This window comes from Tursiops truncatus, chromosome 6 (genome assembly GCF_011762595.2).
Source record: "Tursiops truncatus isolate mTurTru1 chromosome 6, mTurTru1.mat.Y, whole genome shotgun sequence".
NCBI lineage: Eukaryota > Metazoa > Chordata > Mammalia > Artiodactyla > Delphinidae > Tursiops > Tursiops truncatus.
Window position 1 is genome coordinate 45,715,331 of NC_047039.1, and position 19,651 is coordinate 45,734,981.

At 40.3% G+C, this 19,651-nt stretch overlaps 2 protein-coding genes across 2 annotated transcripts; both read left to right on the plus strand.

The window, feature by feature from the left end:
* Positions 1-2,022: 2,022 nt before the first annotated feature.
* Positions 2,023-2,625, plus strand: LOC117312603 (interferon omega-1-like). Its single transcript, XM_033858039.1, has one exon. The coding sequence runs from the start codon at positions 2,038-2,040 to the stop codon at positions 2,623-2,625; it is 588 nt and encodes a 195-aa protein (XP_033713930.1). The 5' UTR covers positions 2,023-2,037.
* Positions 2,626-18,791: 16,166 nt separating this feature from the next.
* LOC117312600 (interferon alpha-1-like) lies at positions 18,792-19,361 on the plus strand. Its single transcript, XM_033858035.2, has one exon. The coding sequence runs from the start codon at positions 18,792-18,794 to the stop codon at positions 19,359-19,361; it is 570 nt and encodes a 189-aa protein (XP_033713926.2).
* The last annotated feature ends 290 nt before the right edge of the window (positions 19,362-19,651 follow it).

Below are 19,651 nucleotides of genomic sequence, written 5' to 3' on the forward strand. Positions count from 1 at the left end.
TCAGCAAGGCTGATCTCCACGATCCTGCCACAGAGGGTTAGTGTTCTAGCCATTGGGTTCTGGTTGCCAGTTGCTTGTGAGCTGATCGGTGTGACTTCTTCCCTCTTTCTTCAAAAATAATCACATATCGATTAAATGAAAGAAAAATCAGGTGCCTGGTCTTGCAAAGCTGAAGGCAGTCCGTTAACCCAGGACTCGGTCTTCTTTGAGTTTCTGGCAGAAGCAGCCATTTTCCAGACTTTCTGTTATTCATATTGGCTTTTATCCTGCCCCAACAATGCTGTATTAAATTTTGCTAACTTAGAATATGTCATTGTGTCTGTGGAAAATCACTTCCCTTCTTTCACATTCGTGAATTTCACCTTACATTAGTTTCCTTTTCACCCACAAAATAATTGTGGAATTTTACTTTCTAAGAAAGTAGCAATGAGAAACAAAAAATTTAAAGCATTGAAAATGATAGAGACCGCAGCCCCTCTGCCTTTTTTACTTCCCTGTATTGCTCTTACCTCACCATGAATTAGAACTAACGAGGAGCAGCAAGACAAATTTTGCCCAATAAGTCACTAAGTGAATATAATTTATAAAAAACTTTAAAACTTTAAATGTAGAATCGCACACAAGTAGAGGAAAGAAGGCGATTTCTCTCTGACCTAATCCTGGGCCTCGCTGCCCTGCATTCTCAGAGGGAGACAGAGACAGAGGAAGGGAGAAGCCCACTGGCATCAACTGACTGAATGAACAACTGAACCTCACTGGTTTCTGTGACATAAGCTTTAATGAGAGACAACACCATCGTTGAATTCTCTGCCCCCAGCTCAGAAATTCTGAATGTAACAAGTGTTCACTAGTTTTAGTAAAAGAGTTGAATAATAAAATTTGTATTTGGTAAAATAAAAATTATTTGTTTACTCAGGGTGAAATGATTAGAATTGGATAATTCCTCCACCTCCTTAGAGAAAACACACTTTTGCTCTTAGCATCTGAGGGCTGCTGACACTTCTGATACGGGTCAGGAGAAGAGGAGGTCACCACTGAGGACTAAGGTCCTTCACAAAAACACTCCAGGGGCAAGGGTGAGGGTCCTGGAAGATGAATTATTTTCCCAACAATAAACAAATCCCTCCACAAAAAGGAGATTTTAAAGTCCTCGGGATGTGGTGAGCCTGCCCTCAGGCAGGGAGTCCAGGTTAGGAAGGGGACTCTGTCACTCTAGAGGAGAGGGTGTGACTAGATGTGATCTCTCCCTTGTGACTGAGGTGCTGCTGGGGAAATACAATTTTCTTGGAATTAGGACCTCAACACCCATATTCTCTGAAAAGAACCAGTATTCCCGGTGGGAGTATTGGCCCAGCCTGTGGAGGACTAGGTCTCCAGTAAGAAAATGGTGGAAAGAAAGGGTACTAGTACTAACCTTGTGGTCCCCTGAAGCATAACTACATGGACATGTATGAATGTGAAGGAAGAGAAACATTAAAAAGCTCATTCACTTATAATCATCAGCCTCTGCTATGAAACCCCTCTTTGGCTTCAAAGAGCTTAAATGCCAGAGGTGGTCTAGTAAATCCCTAAAAAAGTACAGAAACCATAGGGCTGAGGAAGCCTGCCTTTCTATATAAAGTAAGGCAGTAAAAATGGAGACTAAGGTCATGGCTAAAAATTTGTTCCTGGAACAGAGAAAAGCAATATTTATGCATGAGAAGGAGAGAGAGAATGTACTTACATACCTGTAGCATTTCTGACTTTAACACACAGACATTTCTCATTTGATTAATAAATATCCATTTGGATGGGCACATCAGAAGTTATTGGGAAAAGTGCAAAATTAATAGTTTAGATTGATAACATCTTAGACACTGAGAATACATAAATGAAACCCAAAAAAGGAAGTAAAAGTGACAGAAATGTTTAGAAAATGAAAATTACTGTGTTCCCTATTTAATGGCCTTGCTTAGAAAGAATGTCACCAGAGAACCTACCCCCAAGGCTCCCCCAGACGCCCGTCTCAGCCAGGCCAGCAGCAGCCTCATTTGCCCCATGGCCTTCGTGCTCTCTCTACTGACCGCCCTGGTGATGTTCAGCTACGGCCCTGGTGGATCTCTGGGCTGCGACCTGTCTCAGAACCACGTGCGGATTAGCAGGAAGAACTTCATGCTTCTGGGCCAGATGCGGAGAATCTCCCCTCGCTTCTGTCTGAAGGACAGAAAAGACTTCGGTTTCCCCCAGGACATGGTGGATGGCAGCCAGCTCCCGAAGGCCCAGGCCACCTCTGTCCTCCACGAGATGCTCCAGCAGGTCTTCCGCCTCTTCCACACAGAGCGCTCCTCTGCCGCCTGGGACACCTCCCTCCTGGACAAACTCTGCACTGGGCTCCATCAGCAGCTGGAGGACCTGGACGCCTGCTTGGTGCAGGCGATGGAAGATGAAGAAACTGCCCTGGGAGTGATGGGCCCTACACTGGCTGTGAAGAGGTACTTCCAGGGAATCCATCTCTACCTGAAAGAGAAGAAATACAGTGACTGTGCCTGGGAAATTGTCAGAGTGGAAATCATGAGATCCTTGTCTTCATCAACCAACTTGCAAGAAAGGATAAGAATTATGGATGGAGACCTGGGGTCACCTTGAAATGTTTCTCATTGGCTAAGATGCCATATCACCCTTGCACATACGTGTTTGGTCATTTCAGAAGGCTCTTATTTCAACTTTAATCACAGAATTTATTGTATTAATTCAGCTGATACTTTGTCAGCAATAATACACAAGTATATGTTAAAATTATTAAGCCCTAAGGGCATCAGTCCTTAAGAGATGACTGCCCTGATGTTATTTATTGTTTACTTACTTATATTTATATATTTATTCCTGTATCTTATTTATATTTTAATGTAAAAGATATTTTTATGTGTACACTGTATTAAAATTTAGAAAATATATTCACCTATTTTACTAAATTTGCATTTTGTTTTATTTTTTTCAATTCTTATGAAAGAAAACATGAGTTTTTTTTTTTTATTCTGAAAACCTAAATCCTTATTTTTTCTATATGAATCGATCTCCAAATAGTATTTGTCCATTTTGTCCTTTGAAACAGTCCTACCACTATCAGGAAATGCTTGTCAAAAGGTGGCATTCCATGGAATTGAGGGAAGTCCTGGAAATTATGGAGAATGGTTAGTCCTGATGTCATAGGTGTAACTGATCTATACCACCAGGAAAGAGTGGTCGGTGCAAATACCTGTGGGAAGGAGTCATCTCCACGAGGGAAGTTGGTGACATATGGTGTTGACTGGCCAATCCTGGCACCTTCCTCCCACCTTCTCCTCGGTCCTGCTTTACTGAACCATTCATCCCTTATACATAACTTCAGTCCCTCCAACTCACTGACCAGCCACACAGCTGCTCTGGTTCTGTGCAGGTTTCCAGCTTCAAGGTTTCTGTTAGAGTGAAAGCCACAGGAAGAGAGCACAGTTAAAGGAGAGTTCTAGGATTTTCAAAACGTCTGTGAGAAGGAGCCAGGGTTCATGGCACTGGATCCCAGCTCTTCTATTAATAGAAGTGTGACCTTGACAAATAGCACAAACACTAAGCTCCCTAGTTTTCTCATCTTTAATATGGGGACAATAGTAATATTTTCTCATAGGATTATTCTCAGGATTCAATGAGTAAATATACACAAGAGGCATAAAAGTGTGTCTGTCAGAAATAATCAGGACTGTTAGAGTCACAGAGTGGCTACCATCAGGGAGGAGAAGGAGAGCTGCTCTGAGGTAGCAACTGGAAGGCAACATAAGAAACATGCTAGGTCCTGGGCAAAATCTATTACTTTTAACTTGGGTGCTAGTTTCACAGTGTATTCAGTGTGTGAAATTTCCTTGTGCTGTATGCTGAAGATACTTGCATTTTCTGTGTATTATACTTCTAAAAGATTTCCTAGGAATTAGTAAACCTTTTTTAAGAAAGAACGATCAGTAGAAGATACTTTGATTTACCTTAAAAGTGAGTAAAATGGAAACAATAGAGATCTCATATCAATGCAGATAGTCACATGCATTTTTCATTAATACTGTTTGTTGCTTTTTTAGTATGAGAAAGATAAAAAATAGCTTCTGAACTGGTTTTGGTTTTTGGTCTTTCAGCAGCAATGCAGAGGCAGGAAGAAAAAAGCAGGAGTTATGAAATGTAAAGTTTTGCTCTCCAATCCTGGGCTCTCCCAGGTTTAATCTTAGTCTCTTTTCCATAAAGTCCCAGGTCCATAATTGCTGGCAATGTCACATCCTAGAGCCGGTCCTTCCCAGGATTTAGTGCTTTCAGAGGAGAGACTTCTACAAGTGTCATGCAGGTGTCTTATACCCAAGTAAGAGTCTTTCTCTGAAGAAGGTGCCATCAGTCAACTATATTGCTCAAAATACATACACATTGCAAATACATACCGCCAATTCTCCACGATAAAATGGCTATGTTGATCCATATTCAAGAGCATATAAGTTTATATGTGCTCCCACACATTATCCAAAACACAATCTTATCATTCTTTTCAGTTTTTGCCAACCTGATAGGTGACAGATAGCATCTAGTAGCAACCATTAGTTGTCGTTTTCCTAATTGATGGTCGCTGTTATCAGTCACAGTCTAGTCAGAAAAACAGAAAAATTTCCTCCAGCCTTCTAGTCCATCTCTTGCAACTTGTATGGAAGAACTTTAGAAGAAAAAAATCTGCTGGCAAAGGAGAAATGTAGTCAAAAGAACTGGAGCCCCAGCATCACAGAGCAGAGTTGAGAAGGATAGCTGTGGAGCTGAGGCTTTAGCTTCAAGACCAGCACACTAAGATAGGTGACAGTGTCCACTGGAAATTCAAGTTTCCTCCGTGAATTTCCTTTTTTTAAAAAAAAATTTTATTCATTTATTTATTTATTTTTGGCTGCGTTGGGTCTCCGTTGCTGCACGTGGGCCTTCTCTAGTTGTGGCGAGCGGGGGCTATTCTTCGCTGCGGTGCGTGGGCTTCTCCTTGCAGTGGCTTCTCTTGTTGCAGAGCACGGGCTCTGGTGTGCGGGCTTCAGTAGTTGTGGCACATGGGCTCGGTAGCGTGGCTCGTGGGCTCTAGAGCGCAGGCTCAGTAGTTGTGGTGCACGGGCTTAGTTGCTCCGTGGCGTGTGGGATCTTCCCGGACCAGGGCTTGAACCCGTGTCCCCTGCACTGGCAGGCGGATTCTTAACCACTGCACCACCAGGGAAGTCCCCATGAGTTTCCTATCCATACACAATGCACCTACTGCTCTTGCATTGACACTTTTTCACCTCTTTAAAGAAATTCATTATTCATTTTTTATACAAACTTTGTGTTATAAAAGTAGAAGACACATAGTCTGTCATGCCCTAAACTGGATCCCAGAAGCCACACTCACATTGTGCTCCTCCCATCTCACTGGCTGCCCATTCTGAGTTTCATTCGTGACACAAACATTGGTGCCTTTCCTGTGTTCTGTGCCCAGAATTCTTTCCAGTTTAAACTCATGAAATAAGTCCTGATCTAATCTAGTTTCAGGGATTGAAAAACAATCGTGATACTCACGTCTTCCAAAGCTAAGTTCTGGAATGACATACCCAACTGCCTATTTGACAGCTGGTATCTAGTAATCATCTCACATTTATGTTATTCAAAATTAACTCTCCTTAAAAAATAAATAAATAAAATAATAACAAGAACCCGTCCTTTCTCATTGTTCTCTAATCAGTTAATGGCAACTCTGTATTTCCAGGTTCTCAGGTTAAAGTACATGACATCATTCTCTGCTCCTCTCTCACAACCAGTCTGAGTGCAATCAAAGTTTTACACCACTGAGGTTTTTCATCCAAGAACTTGGTAAAGCTCTGCATTCTGAACACAAGACTTCTTCAATCTACTGAATTATATTAATAGCTATGCTGTAATCATCCTTGAATTATTAAATTCTACTTATATGATTTATTAATCATTAACATGCCTATTTATTTTACTGATATTTTATTTGTTATGCATCCATAGTTGTTTTTTTAATCTGAATTTCTTTTCTTATTGAACCCATTTAAAATCCTTGAACCAGGAGTTTATTTCTCTTGAAAAAGAAGGTGGATGACTTTTCACTTTATCCCATGATGTGTTAAAAATATTCTAACATATTTATAGGTGTTTTCTGACGAAAATATTTTAACACATTTATTGGTGTTTTCTGACATGCTTGCTATTCTACCAGTTCTTTAAGATACTTCCCTGAAGAATTTGCCTGCTAATTCTAAAAGCTAAAGGCTGAAAGTGACCCTAAGAAAGAGTGGGAAGGCCTTTAATTATTGTGAAAACTCCTCCCTGCACCTTTTCAGGTTATTTATGTCTGTAAATATTACCTTTAAATCCAGCCTACATTCCTCTGTCTCCCTTGCCTATTAAGACACTTACATGCACGTCACTCACATTTTATAAATCAAACATAATAAATCAAATGTCAATATGCAGATATAAGCTAGAAGCTTGATATTTGACTATTTGCAACGTGTCAAAGCATCTCATCTAATCCCAGCACATCATTTATTTACCACCATAGACTGAGGTTTGGCTGAGATTTGAACATGGGGTTACAAACCCTACTGTAATGAGCCAGAGTTAATTAATTAAAATTGACTCCCCAAAATCCTACCATGGTTTCTATGTTTCATATAAGACATTTCAGCTTTTATTACTCTAATAATTTCCTATGCTCCTGTACTTTTCAAGATCAAGGTCTTGCCCTTTACTTTCAACCCCTCTCCCCACCCTTCCCTGTGCACATACTCACCCAAGGCCTTGTAACTGAGAGTCACTTAAATGCTTGTGATTTACTCCCCAGAGTAGAAGCACTTCTACACTTCTTATTCCCACCCAGTATCCTGCACAATGTTAGGGATATTACTGGTCCTCAGGGTTGTTCATAAAAGTGATAAATGTAATAAGCTTAACATAGTTGTGCCAATAAATTGTTTGAAAACTATAGTTTTCCTCCATTTTCTCTTGTGGGTTACTCTTGTCTTCTCAGGTGACCAGTAAATTTGTTAGCCAGGCATCTCCTTAGTCTTCCTTCAACCTCCTGCATGATTTAGATCAACTGTTTCCTTTTTCCTATTGTACAGTTTTTCTCAGCTTTAAAATAGGGATAATGAGAATACCATACTCCATTGAACGTACCATCTTATGTTATATGCTCTATTTAATGAGAATACAACTCATAACTGTTATCATAACTGAGTACATTTTATAACCAGAGACATATACACATAGTTATGATAGTTGTTACTGTGACGGGTGTACACAAGGTGTAAAAACCATTATTTCATGCTCACCCAAAAGATGATTATGGCACATTTGTGCCTTGCTCAGCTCATAACCTGGTTATGCAAAAATTCTACCTCTGTGAATTAAAATAGGGTTATCTTTTTTAGCATTGTACAAAGCATACACACAAATTTTTAAATTCTACTCGCAAATGAAATATCCTCATGGCTGTACCAAACACTCGATTAAAAATACCTATGGATCTCTAGTGGGCATCAAAACAAAATGCAAGTCAGTGCATTGGCACAGAAGTTATGTATTTAGTAGAAAATGTTATATTAAGTTTAAATCTACACTATGCCGAAATTAAAAGCATCTTGATACAGATTACAAAGTTTTATGTAACGTATCCATATGAGATGACATTCTGAAGAAGTTAATAAAATTCTACAATGAAAAACCGTGACTATAATAAAGCTGAATGTTTAATAGAAGACACTTGCTTAAAACAAATGAGAGGGGACTTCCCTGGTGGTGCAGTGGTTAAGAATCCGCCTGCCAATGCAGGAGACGTGGGTTTGATCTCTGGTCCGGGAAGATCCCACATGCCACGGAACAACTAAGTCCGTGCATGCACCACAACTACTGAAGCCTGTGAGCCCTAGAGCCTGTGTGCCGCAATACTGAGCCCACGCACCACAACTACTGAAGCCTGCTAGATTTAGGGCCCGTGTGTGGCAACTACTGAGCCCGCATGCTGCAATTACTGAAGCCTATGCACCTAGCCGTGCTCTGCCAACAAAAGAAGCCACCACAATGAGAAGCCCGTTCGCTGCAACTAGAGAAAGCCTGTGCACAGCAAGAAGACCCAATGCAGCCAAAAAACAAAAAAGAAACAAACAAAAAAACCCCAAGTAAAACAAATGAGAGGACCAAAAGATTCTGTAACTTTAGATTAATTATTAAAGACAGTTACTGGGTCATAAGAGATTGCCAAATACGGCCTTCTCTCAATTGAAATGAGATAAGCAAAGAAGTAATTCTGAAAATATTACTGATGATTTTGCTTCCATTGAAGCCAGGAACTTATAATAAAGTCTTCTTTTGGCATAAATAAAATATTTAGACAGTGTGAGTTTAATACTTTTAAATTTAAAAATATTTTTTCAACAACATAAACATTGGACGAGAAATTAACCATTTACATTAAAGGTTAATTAATTTCACATTCTCCCTTTCCCACGAGGCTCCTTTAAGTCTCAGCCTTGTCCCCAAGTCTTCCCACTGGAGGGTCCCAATATCTAGTAGCTTCCCTTCCAGAATGTAGATGCGTTTACCCTTTCCCCGATTTCCTTTCTCCCTAGAAAACGTGTGTTAATCTGAACACATACCACGACATGCTCTGATTTCGAGCCGTCAATCCCTGCATAAATGGGCACCGGCGTCAACCGGTCTGGCTAAAAGCTCCTACCAGGAAGGGAAGGATGGACGCAGAGGCAGGTGCAGAAAGTGAAGACTGCGAAGCCGCGGCAAAGCTCCCCTCCGCAGTCAGGCCCGAAAAGGAAGTTTCCTCTCTGCTCTCGCGGCCCCACGCGCTCCCTGGGCCCCGGCGGCGCCTTTCCGGGGCCGGGGCTCCTGCAGACGGCGACTCGCCGGTTCTTCCCGCGGGCGCTGCGCCGGAGTTAGCGGAGCTGGATCCGGAAGCGGGTCCCGCTGGGTGGGCGGTGCCCGTCGGTCCTTTGGGGCGAGTTCGGGCGCCCCCTCCCGGCCGCTGCGGCGCAGCGAAGGCAGCTTTGAGGGCTTTGCCTTGCGGAGGACCTGAGCTCCCTTTCACGGTGGTCCAGGTGAAGCGCTGAATTTCTGGACTCCTGATCTCGCTGCTGATGGCCGTGGGGATGCTCTGCTCCATCCCTCACATTTTACCCGTTAGTATACATCGTCTTATATTCTTCCAATCATTTCCCATATTCATGTAAGTTGGTAGCGTTAAGTATTTGTTGCCTGAATCCACTAGAGCTTTGGTGTTGTCTACAGAGGACTCGTTGAAATGTTTGTAATCCAATCTGGTGCAGGGGTCAAAACTCTCAAGGGTCTTGTCTAGCACGCAGCTCATAAATTTATGGTGAGAATTAACTGAACAATCTATATGAATCATCCTTGGACAATTAAATATGATTTTTAAAAAAATTTTTATTATAGTTGATTTACAATATAGTGTTAGTTTCAGGTATAGAGCAAAGTGATTCAGTTATACACGTACATATATTCATTCTTTTTCAGATTCTTATATAGGTTATTACAGAATATTGAGTAGAGTTCCCTGTGCTAAATATGATTATTTTAAAATAATTAGAATTATTAATTTTGTTGATCACATTTAAGGCTATCAGAAATAATTACCAGTTGATAATTTCATTTTGTTTATTATGTAAAATAATCAGGACACTTTGTAATTTGGTCAACGCATCTACAAATTTGTAGGTGGACGATAAACTTATGAAAATATAGAGAATTTGTAACAGCGAAGTATGAGACGACAAAGGAATATCAATGTTATGAGAAAAGTATAGGGCTTTCCCGAAAATAAGTTATGGTTCAATACATGCCGTTTGCACAGATGTCTAAGGTGTGGATAGGGAGGTGGAATTTGGAATATGACCTACTAGGTTGTGAAACCTGGACTTACCATTTACTTATTAGATTGTTTTATACACATAAACTCTTAGCAGGTGACTCTTGGAAACGAGAATATTAGAATATTAACAACTCAGTTTCAACTATGTTGGAAAGATTAAGTGAGTCCTCTATAAGGGCTAAGGAATTTGTAGTTGCTGTCATCATCATTTTTGATAAAGACTGAAAGTCTGTAGAATTTGTCTGGCAGGTCCTTGGTAATCATGTTCACAGTAGCATTGTAACATTTAATTAATAATCAGTACAGGTTTTAATGTGCCATTAAAAGTAAGGGCAGCATCAAGGAAGGTGTTCTTTATCCTCAAATAAATGTCAAGATGAAATACATTCTAATGAATCCTTGCCATAAACACAATACCTTCAGATCTTCTTATCACCGCTTTACAGACTGAATGTGTGTGTGTATCCAAAATTCATATACGGAAACCCTACCCCTCAATGTGATGGTATTACGAGGTGGGATATTTAGGAGGTTATTAGGAGTAGATGAGGTTATGAGGGTGAACCCTCATGAATGGGATTAATGCCTTCATGAGACTCACAAGACAGTTTGCTTCCTCTCTTTGCTCTCCACCATGTGAGCATACAAAGAGAAGCTGGCAGTATGCAACCTAGAAGAGGGCTCTCACCAGAACTCAACAGTGCTGGCATGCTGATCTCAGACTTCCAGGCGACAGACTTTGACAAATAAAACTCTGCCATTTATAAGCCACCCAGTCTCTGGTACCTTTTTAGAGCAGCCTGAACTAAGATGCACGACATCAGTCATTTAGCTCATATAATACACTAGTTAGATTGTGTCTAAATAGTTCAAGTTCAAATCATACCTGACAGGGAGTATTGATGAGAGAAAGGAAACAGCAAGAAGTAAAATGAGGCTACAAGAAAGAATACGCTTTGTCTGGTTCCTCCCAAGGGATAATCCCAAATAAATATCTAAAATAATTTTTACTGTAATTTATTATTTGAAAAAAGTTTGGATTTTTTTGAAACCATTTAACCAATTGTTCCCTAACCATGGCTTGGTCTAAATATTTGCATCAACCATTCCTTTAATTAGTAACCAGTCAGAAAGGGGGCAGTGAAATTAGCCAATTTGCTTAACTTCAAGTACCAGTGAAAGTCAGTGAACTTCAGTATCTTGAGAATCAAAGTATTTTTTCTTTAATTCCTGAGTTTTCCTGTCAACTTGTTAATGAAGAAGAGAACCTACTTGTTTCCAGGTTCTGAATTGTTTTTCTTTTATTTTCTTATTATCTTTGAATATGCCAGGAAAAAGATATTTTAAAAATTTAATCTGCTCAGGGACAAATATTAAGGCAGGAAGTCATTTTGCCTGGTTTCTTAGTAAACCGATATATAATTGAATCCAAAAGTGGATGTGTAATATCTATCAGACAGGGGCTAATAAGGAAAGACAGGATTTACTGGTGAATCCAAATTCATTAAATGTTTAAACATTTTTTGATTTTATACTTTGTAATATACTGGTTTGAAGATCTGTAGTACAATATATTTCTATACAAGTTTAAAATTATTATAAATGTTTAGACATATATAATATTTAATCAATATATAATTGTCATAAGTATCAAACAAAATGTTTCTCTGAGTTTATTAATTCATGGTGTTAATAATAAATCCTAGCTACTAATTATCCAAATGCTCTTATTGACATGACAAGGAAAATTTTGTTTTTCCTGTATCAAACAGCTGTATTTTAAAAAATTATTCGGAAGATAATATTTTTTTAAAAGTGTTCAAATTTATTTAAATATTTCAATAAGCAGATTTTTAACACCATCATGCTTGGCATAGAACTGATTGGCCTGAGAAGAGAGATGGACATTTAGCCATTCTCACATTTAGACCACATATCACTTCATAAAAGAAAAAAGAAAGTACCTCTTACTCATCCCAAGCCTCACCACGGTTCACTGAACCAGGGTGAAAAACCTCTGTGAGAGCAAACAGAGGGAGAATTCTAGAAGGTTTAGCTTTTGGGAGAGATTCCCTTGATGCAAAGTAGAGAAGGCCTTAGTACAATAAGATGCTTATGCTTTATCAGTTACCTCCTCTCTCTGCTGTATCAACATTTTCCTTTTTACTGTCTAGTTTTGATCAATATTAATATGCTTAATTTTCATCTTCTTCATCCTAAATATGCCCATTTCTTAATAACCACCTGTAGGTTATTATCTTGCTTCTGTCATTCTGTTCACATCCAAACATCTTGAGCATTCTCTGCAATATCCGTCCCTAACTTCACATGCACCTCATTTTTCCAGTTGTTATAATTTGGCTTCAGCCTCCCTGTTCTCCCTGTTCTCCTGCTCAGCCAAGATTTATAATAAGCTACATGTTACTGAGATCAGAGATCGCTGTCAGGCAGCCTCAGCTGACATCTCAGAAGCATCGGACACTTGTTACCACACCCTCCATCTTAAGGTCTGATGCTCATCTGGTCTCCGTGTCACCACCATCCTCTGCTTTTCTGCCCCTCCTCCTCTCCTTCCTTTGTTGACTGCTCCCTCTCATCTTAGGGAATTGGTGTTCCTCAAAATTCCGTGCTAGTCCCACACTTCATCCTCTCTGCACATACACTCTCAACCTCCCAAATAGTTCCAAATGTCCTCTCTATGATTGTGACCTCCATATGCATGTCTTTCCCCAGGGTCACATCTCCAAACACTTGTTCCTCTCCAAGCACTTATATGTACCTGCTACCCTAGAATATTTCCACATAATATGTCCAAAATTGACCATTAGTTAATTACCTGGCTAACTCCTACAGACCCTTGAGATGCCAGATCACCAACTGCTTCCTCTGGAAGCTTTCCTTGACCCATGCAATCCCACATGCTCCCAGTATCCTATTTTCTCCCTGTCACCGTATTAGCATTCCTTTAATTGAATCTCCACTGCTATAACCTGTCATAGTGCCTTATGCGTCTCCTTCACAGCCCTGAAAAGGGTTCCTACCTAATTTCTTACTGTTTAATGCCTGTCTTCTCTGACAGAATGCTCCACTAGGAAAGTAATATCTTTCTTTTATTGGCCAATATATTCACAAACACAAGAAAATTACTGGGAGCAGAGATACTTCAAAATATTTTCAAAATCAATGAAACGAACAAAACTATTTACATTCCTTTTGGATTTTAAGGCAGATTAAAGGTTTAAGGACACTTCCTATCTCTTTAAGAGTATGAGAAGACCTAACATTTAAAACACACCATTTGTGGTAAAGATGATCTTATTTGCAAAGCAGAAGTAGAGACACAGATGCAGAGAAAATGTATGGATACCAAGGGGGGAGGGGAAGTAGGAGGAATTGGGAGTTGGGATTGACATATATACACTATTGATACTATGTATAAAATAGATAACTAATGAGAACCTACTTGTATAGCACAGGGAACTCTACTGGATGCTCTGTGGTAACCTAAAATGGGAAGGAAATCCAAAAAAGAGGGGCTATAAGTATATGTATAGCTGATTCACTTTGCTGTACAGTAGAAACTAACACAACATTGTAAAGCAACCATACTCCAATAAAAATTAATTTTAAAAAATTGAAAAATAAAACACACCATTTAAATACTACTCAGCCACGAAAAACTATGAAATAATGCCATTTGCAGCAACATGGATGGAAGTAGAGATTATCACACTCAGTCAAGTAAGTCAGAAAGAGAAAGACAAACACCATAATGGTATCACTTATATGTAGAATCTAAAATATGACACAAATGAACTTATCTACAAAACAGAAACAGACTCAAAGACATAGAGACAGACTTGTGGTTGCCGAGGGGGAGGGTTGGATTGGCAGTTTGGGATTAGTGGATGCAAACTATTATATAGAGAATGGATAAACAACAGGTCCTACTGTGTAGCACAGGGAACTACATTCCATATCCTGTGATAAACCATAATGGAAAAGAATAAGAAAAAGTATGTATATATATTTATAACAGAATCAGGTTGCTGTTCAGTAGAAATTAACACAACACTGTAAATCAACTATACTTCAATAAAATAAATTTAAAAGTAAAATAAAATACACCATTTGCACCCAAAAGCAAAGCAGAACAAGACACAAAGGACCACATAATAATATGAAGAATAAATTTTGTAAGTAAAAAAATACCATAGAGAAATAAATTCTAATTATTACAAATAAAAACTCAAAACTATACTTTCCTCTTACTATTGTAAAACAATCTGCTGAGATGACTCAATGCAGTTAACAACTGAAGCAAAGAAAAAGTTCTGAACTCAGTGAATATTGACATGCTTGAGGCTACCTATAAGTAGATAAGATCCCATTGTGGAAGACTGGGTCCAAATCTCCTTTCCCACTCCCGGGTTCTCTCTGAGGTTGAACATACGAGGAAAGCACACACTGACTTTCACAGCTTCCAGTCTGATAGTGTCCCGGTCACAGCAGCTGTGGACTTTCTTTTCAGATCAAGCCTGGTCCTTTGGAAGGAGTACTTCAAAATCTGGCTGGAGTCCTCATTGCCCAACAGAGTCTTTTCCTCTCCATCTCCTGCACCAAACTGGTCTCTAGATCTTCCCAGTGGCGATCAAGCCTAATAGGAATTTCAGCTCTTTGGGCTGAAGAGACTGAAGATCTGCTGGATTATTTCATAAAGAATGAGGCAGCCTGAGCATTTTGGAACCAACTGTCATCCAGCTTGTCCTAAGGGAACCTGAAAACATTCTTGTCCTTCAGGCAGGAAAACAAGGAAGATTCTCCCCCTTAGGTGTAGAACTGTGAAGGTCTCCTGCTTTGGCCGGCCATGGTTTGGGGCTGGTCACAGCTAAGGGTGCAGACAGGGCTGGAGAACATCATCCTGGGTGTCCTCAGTGAGGAGGGTGGCAGGCCCCGGTGAGCCTGGTGATGCAGGTGTCTGGCTGTGGGAGCCTGTATCCAGCTGCTCTGACTACCTGCCTGCAAATGAGATTCTTAAATAGGCCAGGAATGTCATTTCTCTACTTATCCCACTGTTGTTTCCACGTTTTTGCAATTTGTCTTCCATTTATGGGCAACATAAAATGTCGCAACTTCAATTCCTTTATTACACTGGAAATTACACTCCTGGAACATGAAAGAGTATCAATCCAATGGATGTATTCATCTAAATGAGACCCAAGGTTGTAATAAAAACCTGAGTCTCAATCTATCTCTTTTTGAATTCTAATAAGAGTACTTAGAGATTTGACATTTTACTCTATTTTCACGCTTTGTAATGCACCAAAATACAACTAGCCTCACCTCTCTCCATTTCTCCTTTAAGGGGTTAAGACATTAGATTTGAATTCCTCTACATGACTTTACAGGAGTCATAGCTCATGTTTTCAGACATAGTCTACGGATAAGAGTGGCATAAATATTAACACCAAGGGCTAATTCATACCATTCTCTTCCTTCTGTCACCAAAAGTGTACTCACTGCATATATGTGTAACAATGTGCTTGGCAATGTGGATTGTTAGGAAAGTAAGGCAGGGATGGTGACTGCCCTCCAGGGAGCAGGGAGGACAGACACTAGAGGCAGGATTAGGATGAGGGAAGCACCACGTGCTCAGTGCAGCTGAGGGCCAGTGCTCAGAGCTGATGAAGAGGAGGGCCTGGGAGCAGCAGAAGGCTCCACTCTGACAAAAATCTGGGGCTCCTCAATTTAAATGACATCAGATTTTGATTTCCTCTTCTAAAAAACTGAGACAACTCAAGTAGTTGTCACACAGGCAAATGTAAAGATTAAATGAAGTTTGCAGATTATAGTCTGAGAATCTGAATTTAGTGAACATAGCTGCCTTTAGCATTAATGTGACATATAGTAACTTGTAGAGTCCATGATCAGCCCCACCAAGAGAGGCTTTGACTGCCGCTCCCTTAACAGTGTCAGGGGTGTGCGTGTTGAGGCCCCAAATGCAAACTCTAGGAGAGGAGTTGCCTTCTGGACTGTGAAGGAGCAAAGCCCAAGTTTCCAGGCCTAGAGCAGTGTCTGGTACATTAAGGAGAGAAATCCTACAGCACTTGAAACATTTGCAGAGAACCAGCATCGAGGAAAAATGGCTGCTCTGTATAAATGTATAGTACAAATGAGATAAACGGTCCCTTCCCTCATCCTCAGTTAGTCTCAGACCACCTCTGGTGATATTATTTTAAGACAAAGATGTTTTTAAAAGCTATAGAGGGACTTCCCGGGTGGCGCAGTGGTTAAGAAACCGCCTGCCGACTCAGGGGACACGGGTTCAATCCCTGTCCGGAAAGATCCCATATGCTGTGGAGCAACTAAGCCCACGTGCCACAACTACTGAGCCCGCGCGCCTGGAGCCCGTGCTCCGCAACAAGAGAGGCCACCGCAATGAGAAGCCTGTGCACCGCAAGGAAGAGTAACCCCTGCTCGCCGCAACTAGAGAAAGCCCGCACACAGCAGTGAAGACCCAACGCAGCCAAAAATAAATAAATAAACGAAATAAAAAAATAAAAGTTATAGAGACCAGGATATAGGTTATAAAATGTAGATGGGGCAGAGGGTGATGAAAAATGGGACATTCCTATATTTTTAGCTATGGAAGGTCACAACGTTACTTCGAAAGCTATTTCCTGGCTATTTGGGTAAAGAAAGGGAGGGCTTCCCTCAAGCATGGAATGTAAGAAGGCACCAAATCTAAGTGATCAAGATAAATCATATTTTAACGCAATATATAAAAATGGAAATTCCACAACATACATGCTGAAGAAAATAGCAAAATTTTAGATAAAGACAGAAATGACCCTGCATTTGGATGACGCTGACAGTCTTACAGAGGAAGGCTTCACGTTGCCAATGAAATTTGGGCAATTTCTGTTCAGTCTCTAAAATTCTTACCAAAGAAAATGAGAAGCTCAGACCCGGTCAATGTCCTCAACTGCTTGAACAGGACACTAACTCGTCTTTGTACACTACAGTCGAGCTGGGGTCCTGAGAAAGGTGTTTCAGAAACTCGAGTTAAATAGAAATTATTTAAGACTGTCACAGAGTCACAAGAAATTGTCAAACACTGCAGTTCTCTCAAACAGGTAAAGAAGTAGTCTTGAAAATATTAATGAGTTTGCTTCCATTAAAGCTAGGAAAGTAAAATTATATTAAATTCTTGTTTTAGTATGAAGAAACTATAGTTTAAACAGTTTAATAAAATGCTGTGTTTTAACAACCATATATTTTAATACCCTACCTTCAATATTTAAAATATTTTCAGAAAATATATTAAAATGTAAAAAATTCTAAAATATTTAATTTAAATAAAACAATATAAATTTAATTTAAAAATATTAAAAAATACTGTGAGTTTTAAAATATTCCCACTTTTCAGTTATTCAGTACTTCCTCCCCCACTTTAACGCTGTATCCTTGAAAGACACCATGAAGTCCCAGAGCATCTACAGGCGCGCTCAGCTCCCGCGTCCTCAGCCCCGGTGGTGGCCGCGCTCCGACTCACCCCCAAGGCGTCCCCGACACTGTCCTGTCGTCCCATCGCCGCCGCGTTCCCCTCTCTCTGAGCCTTCGCAGCACAGCGCCAGAAACGAGCCCGAATCTGTAAAATCGGCCCCAACTCGCTTCCCAGCTTCAAACCCCTCAGAAAACGGCTTCTTTCCCAAAAATGGCCTCGCTCAAGTTTCTGTGCGAAAATAAAGCACAAAACTCAGGGGAAGCCCAGAAAATGCAAGGTTCCGGGCTTGCTACCAGACAAAAATATCGCTGGAGAGGCCGCATTAAGGTTCCCTCTGCAGCACTCAGCACCGTGAAAATGAAGGGGGTTTTTCGCACTACTATATCAGTATAAAATTGCTCCGTGAGAACCCGACCCACTCCCTCTCGTGCTGCCCAAACCGCGGAACCTGCAACTCTCCGACGTGGGCGTTTCCCTAACACATCCGATCAAAAGACATCCTGTGCCCTCTTGCGACCGCGTAGAGAAGAGTGCTGTTCCCGGTTCCAGGGAAGGTTCTATGATATTTTATTGTTTAATTCTACTAAAGTTGTTCAACACATCCATAATTATGGCAAGTGATAAACAAAAAAAAATGTTGATAATATCTGATGAATATCTAGCAGCCAGTGAAATTAAAAATTTTCTGATATGAAGCAAAATTTAAATTACCGAAAAATAAATATTAAGAAAATAATTTAAGATTTTCAATGATTTTGAGCAATTTTAAATTATTTTTAATTATATCTATACTTTGGTATTATTATAAAGTATTTATATAAAACTTATATGGATATGTAATTTGATATATTACTATTTATATAAGTAAATATCCTACCTCAAAAATCATTCTGCAAACTTAGTCATAAGTTATAACAAAATTCAATAGCTTTTCCACTTAATTTATAGCTTTCAATTTTATGTCATTCTTAACCCTGCATAGAATACAAACAGTAAGCTTTGCACTTTCTCTGTCTACATATAAAGTAAATATACACATGAAGTACAAAACTAGACACACAGTATATCTGTGTTATCAAAATTTCATGCTGGGGGCAATTAGGAAAAAACCTATCTAAAAAGGATCTGTGGGCAGGAGAAGAGGCAATAATGGGGAAAAAAAAGGTTGAGAAATGTTGTCCTAACCCATCTGGAGAGTGCAAAATGAAAAGCAAAAACAGAAGTAGAAAGTTAGAGGGAACATTCAGAAAATGGAAACCAATTCGCTCCCATTTAAGACCCAGGCCTGAAGGAAGGTCTTCAGAGAACCTAGAGAGCAGGGTTCACAGAGTCCCCACCTCAGCCAGGCCGGCAGCATCTGCAGGGTCCCCGATGGCCCCAACCTTGTCCTTACTCCTGCCCCTGGTGCTGCTCAGCTGCAACTCCAACTGCTCTCTGGGCTGCGACCTGCCTCAGACCCACAGCCTGGCTAACACGAGGGCCCTGATGCTCCTGCAACAGATGAGGAGAATCTCCCCCTTCTCCTGCCTGAAGGACAGAAATGACTTTGGATTCCCCCAGGAGGCGTTTGGAGGCAACCAGTTCCAGAAGGCTCAAGCCATCGCTGTCGTCCATGAGATGATCCAGCAGACCTTCCAGCTCTTCAGCACAGAGGGCTCGGCTGCCGCTTGGGATGAGACCCTCCTGGACAAGTTCTGCACTGCACTTTATCAGCAGCTCACTGACCTGCAAGCCTGTCTGATGCAGGAGGCGGGGCTGGAAGGGACTCCCCTGCTCAAGGAGGACTCCATCCTGGCTGTGAGGAAATACTTCCACAGAATCACTGTCTATCTGCAAGAGAAGAAGTACAGCCCTTGTGCCTGGGAGATTGTCAGAGCAGAAGTCATGAGATCCTTCTCTTCATCAACGAACTTGCAAGAAAGACTCAGGAGGAAGGAATGACACACACCTGGTTCAACCTGAGAAATGATTCTCACTAACAAGACCACACTTCCACCTGTGCTGCCATGTCAAAGACTCTCATTTCTGCTCTCATCATGCCCTGAATTGAGTTAATTTGTCCAGTGTTTTCAGGAATATTAAGCAACATGATGTTCTACTCTACAGGCACTCGTCCCTCATAGATGCCCATGCTGATCTATCTACTTACTTACCTACTTAAATATTTATTTATCTATTTTAATATTTATTTCACTATTTATAAAGATTTAAATTATTTTTATTTACATAAT

Bases quoted from the DNA above. Each gene is read 5' to 3' on its own strand.
- LOC117312600 (XM_033858035.2), top strand. From the start codon at position 18,792: ATGGCCCCAACCTTGTCCTTACTCCTGCCCCTGGTGCTGCTCAGCTGC.
- LOC117312603 (XM_033858039.1), top strand. From the start codon at position 2,038: ATGGCCTTCGTGCTCTCTCTACTGACCGCCCTGGTGATGTTCAGCTAC.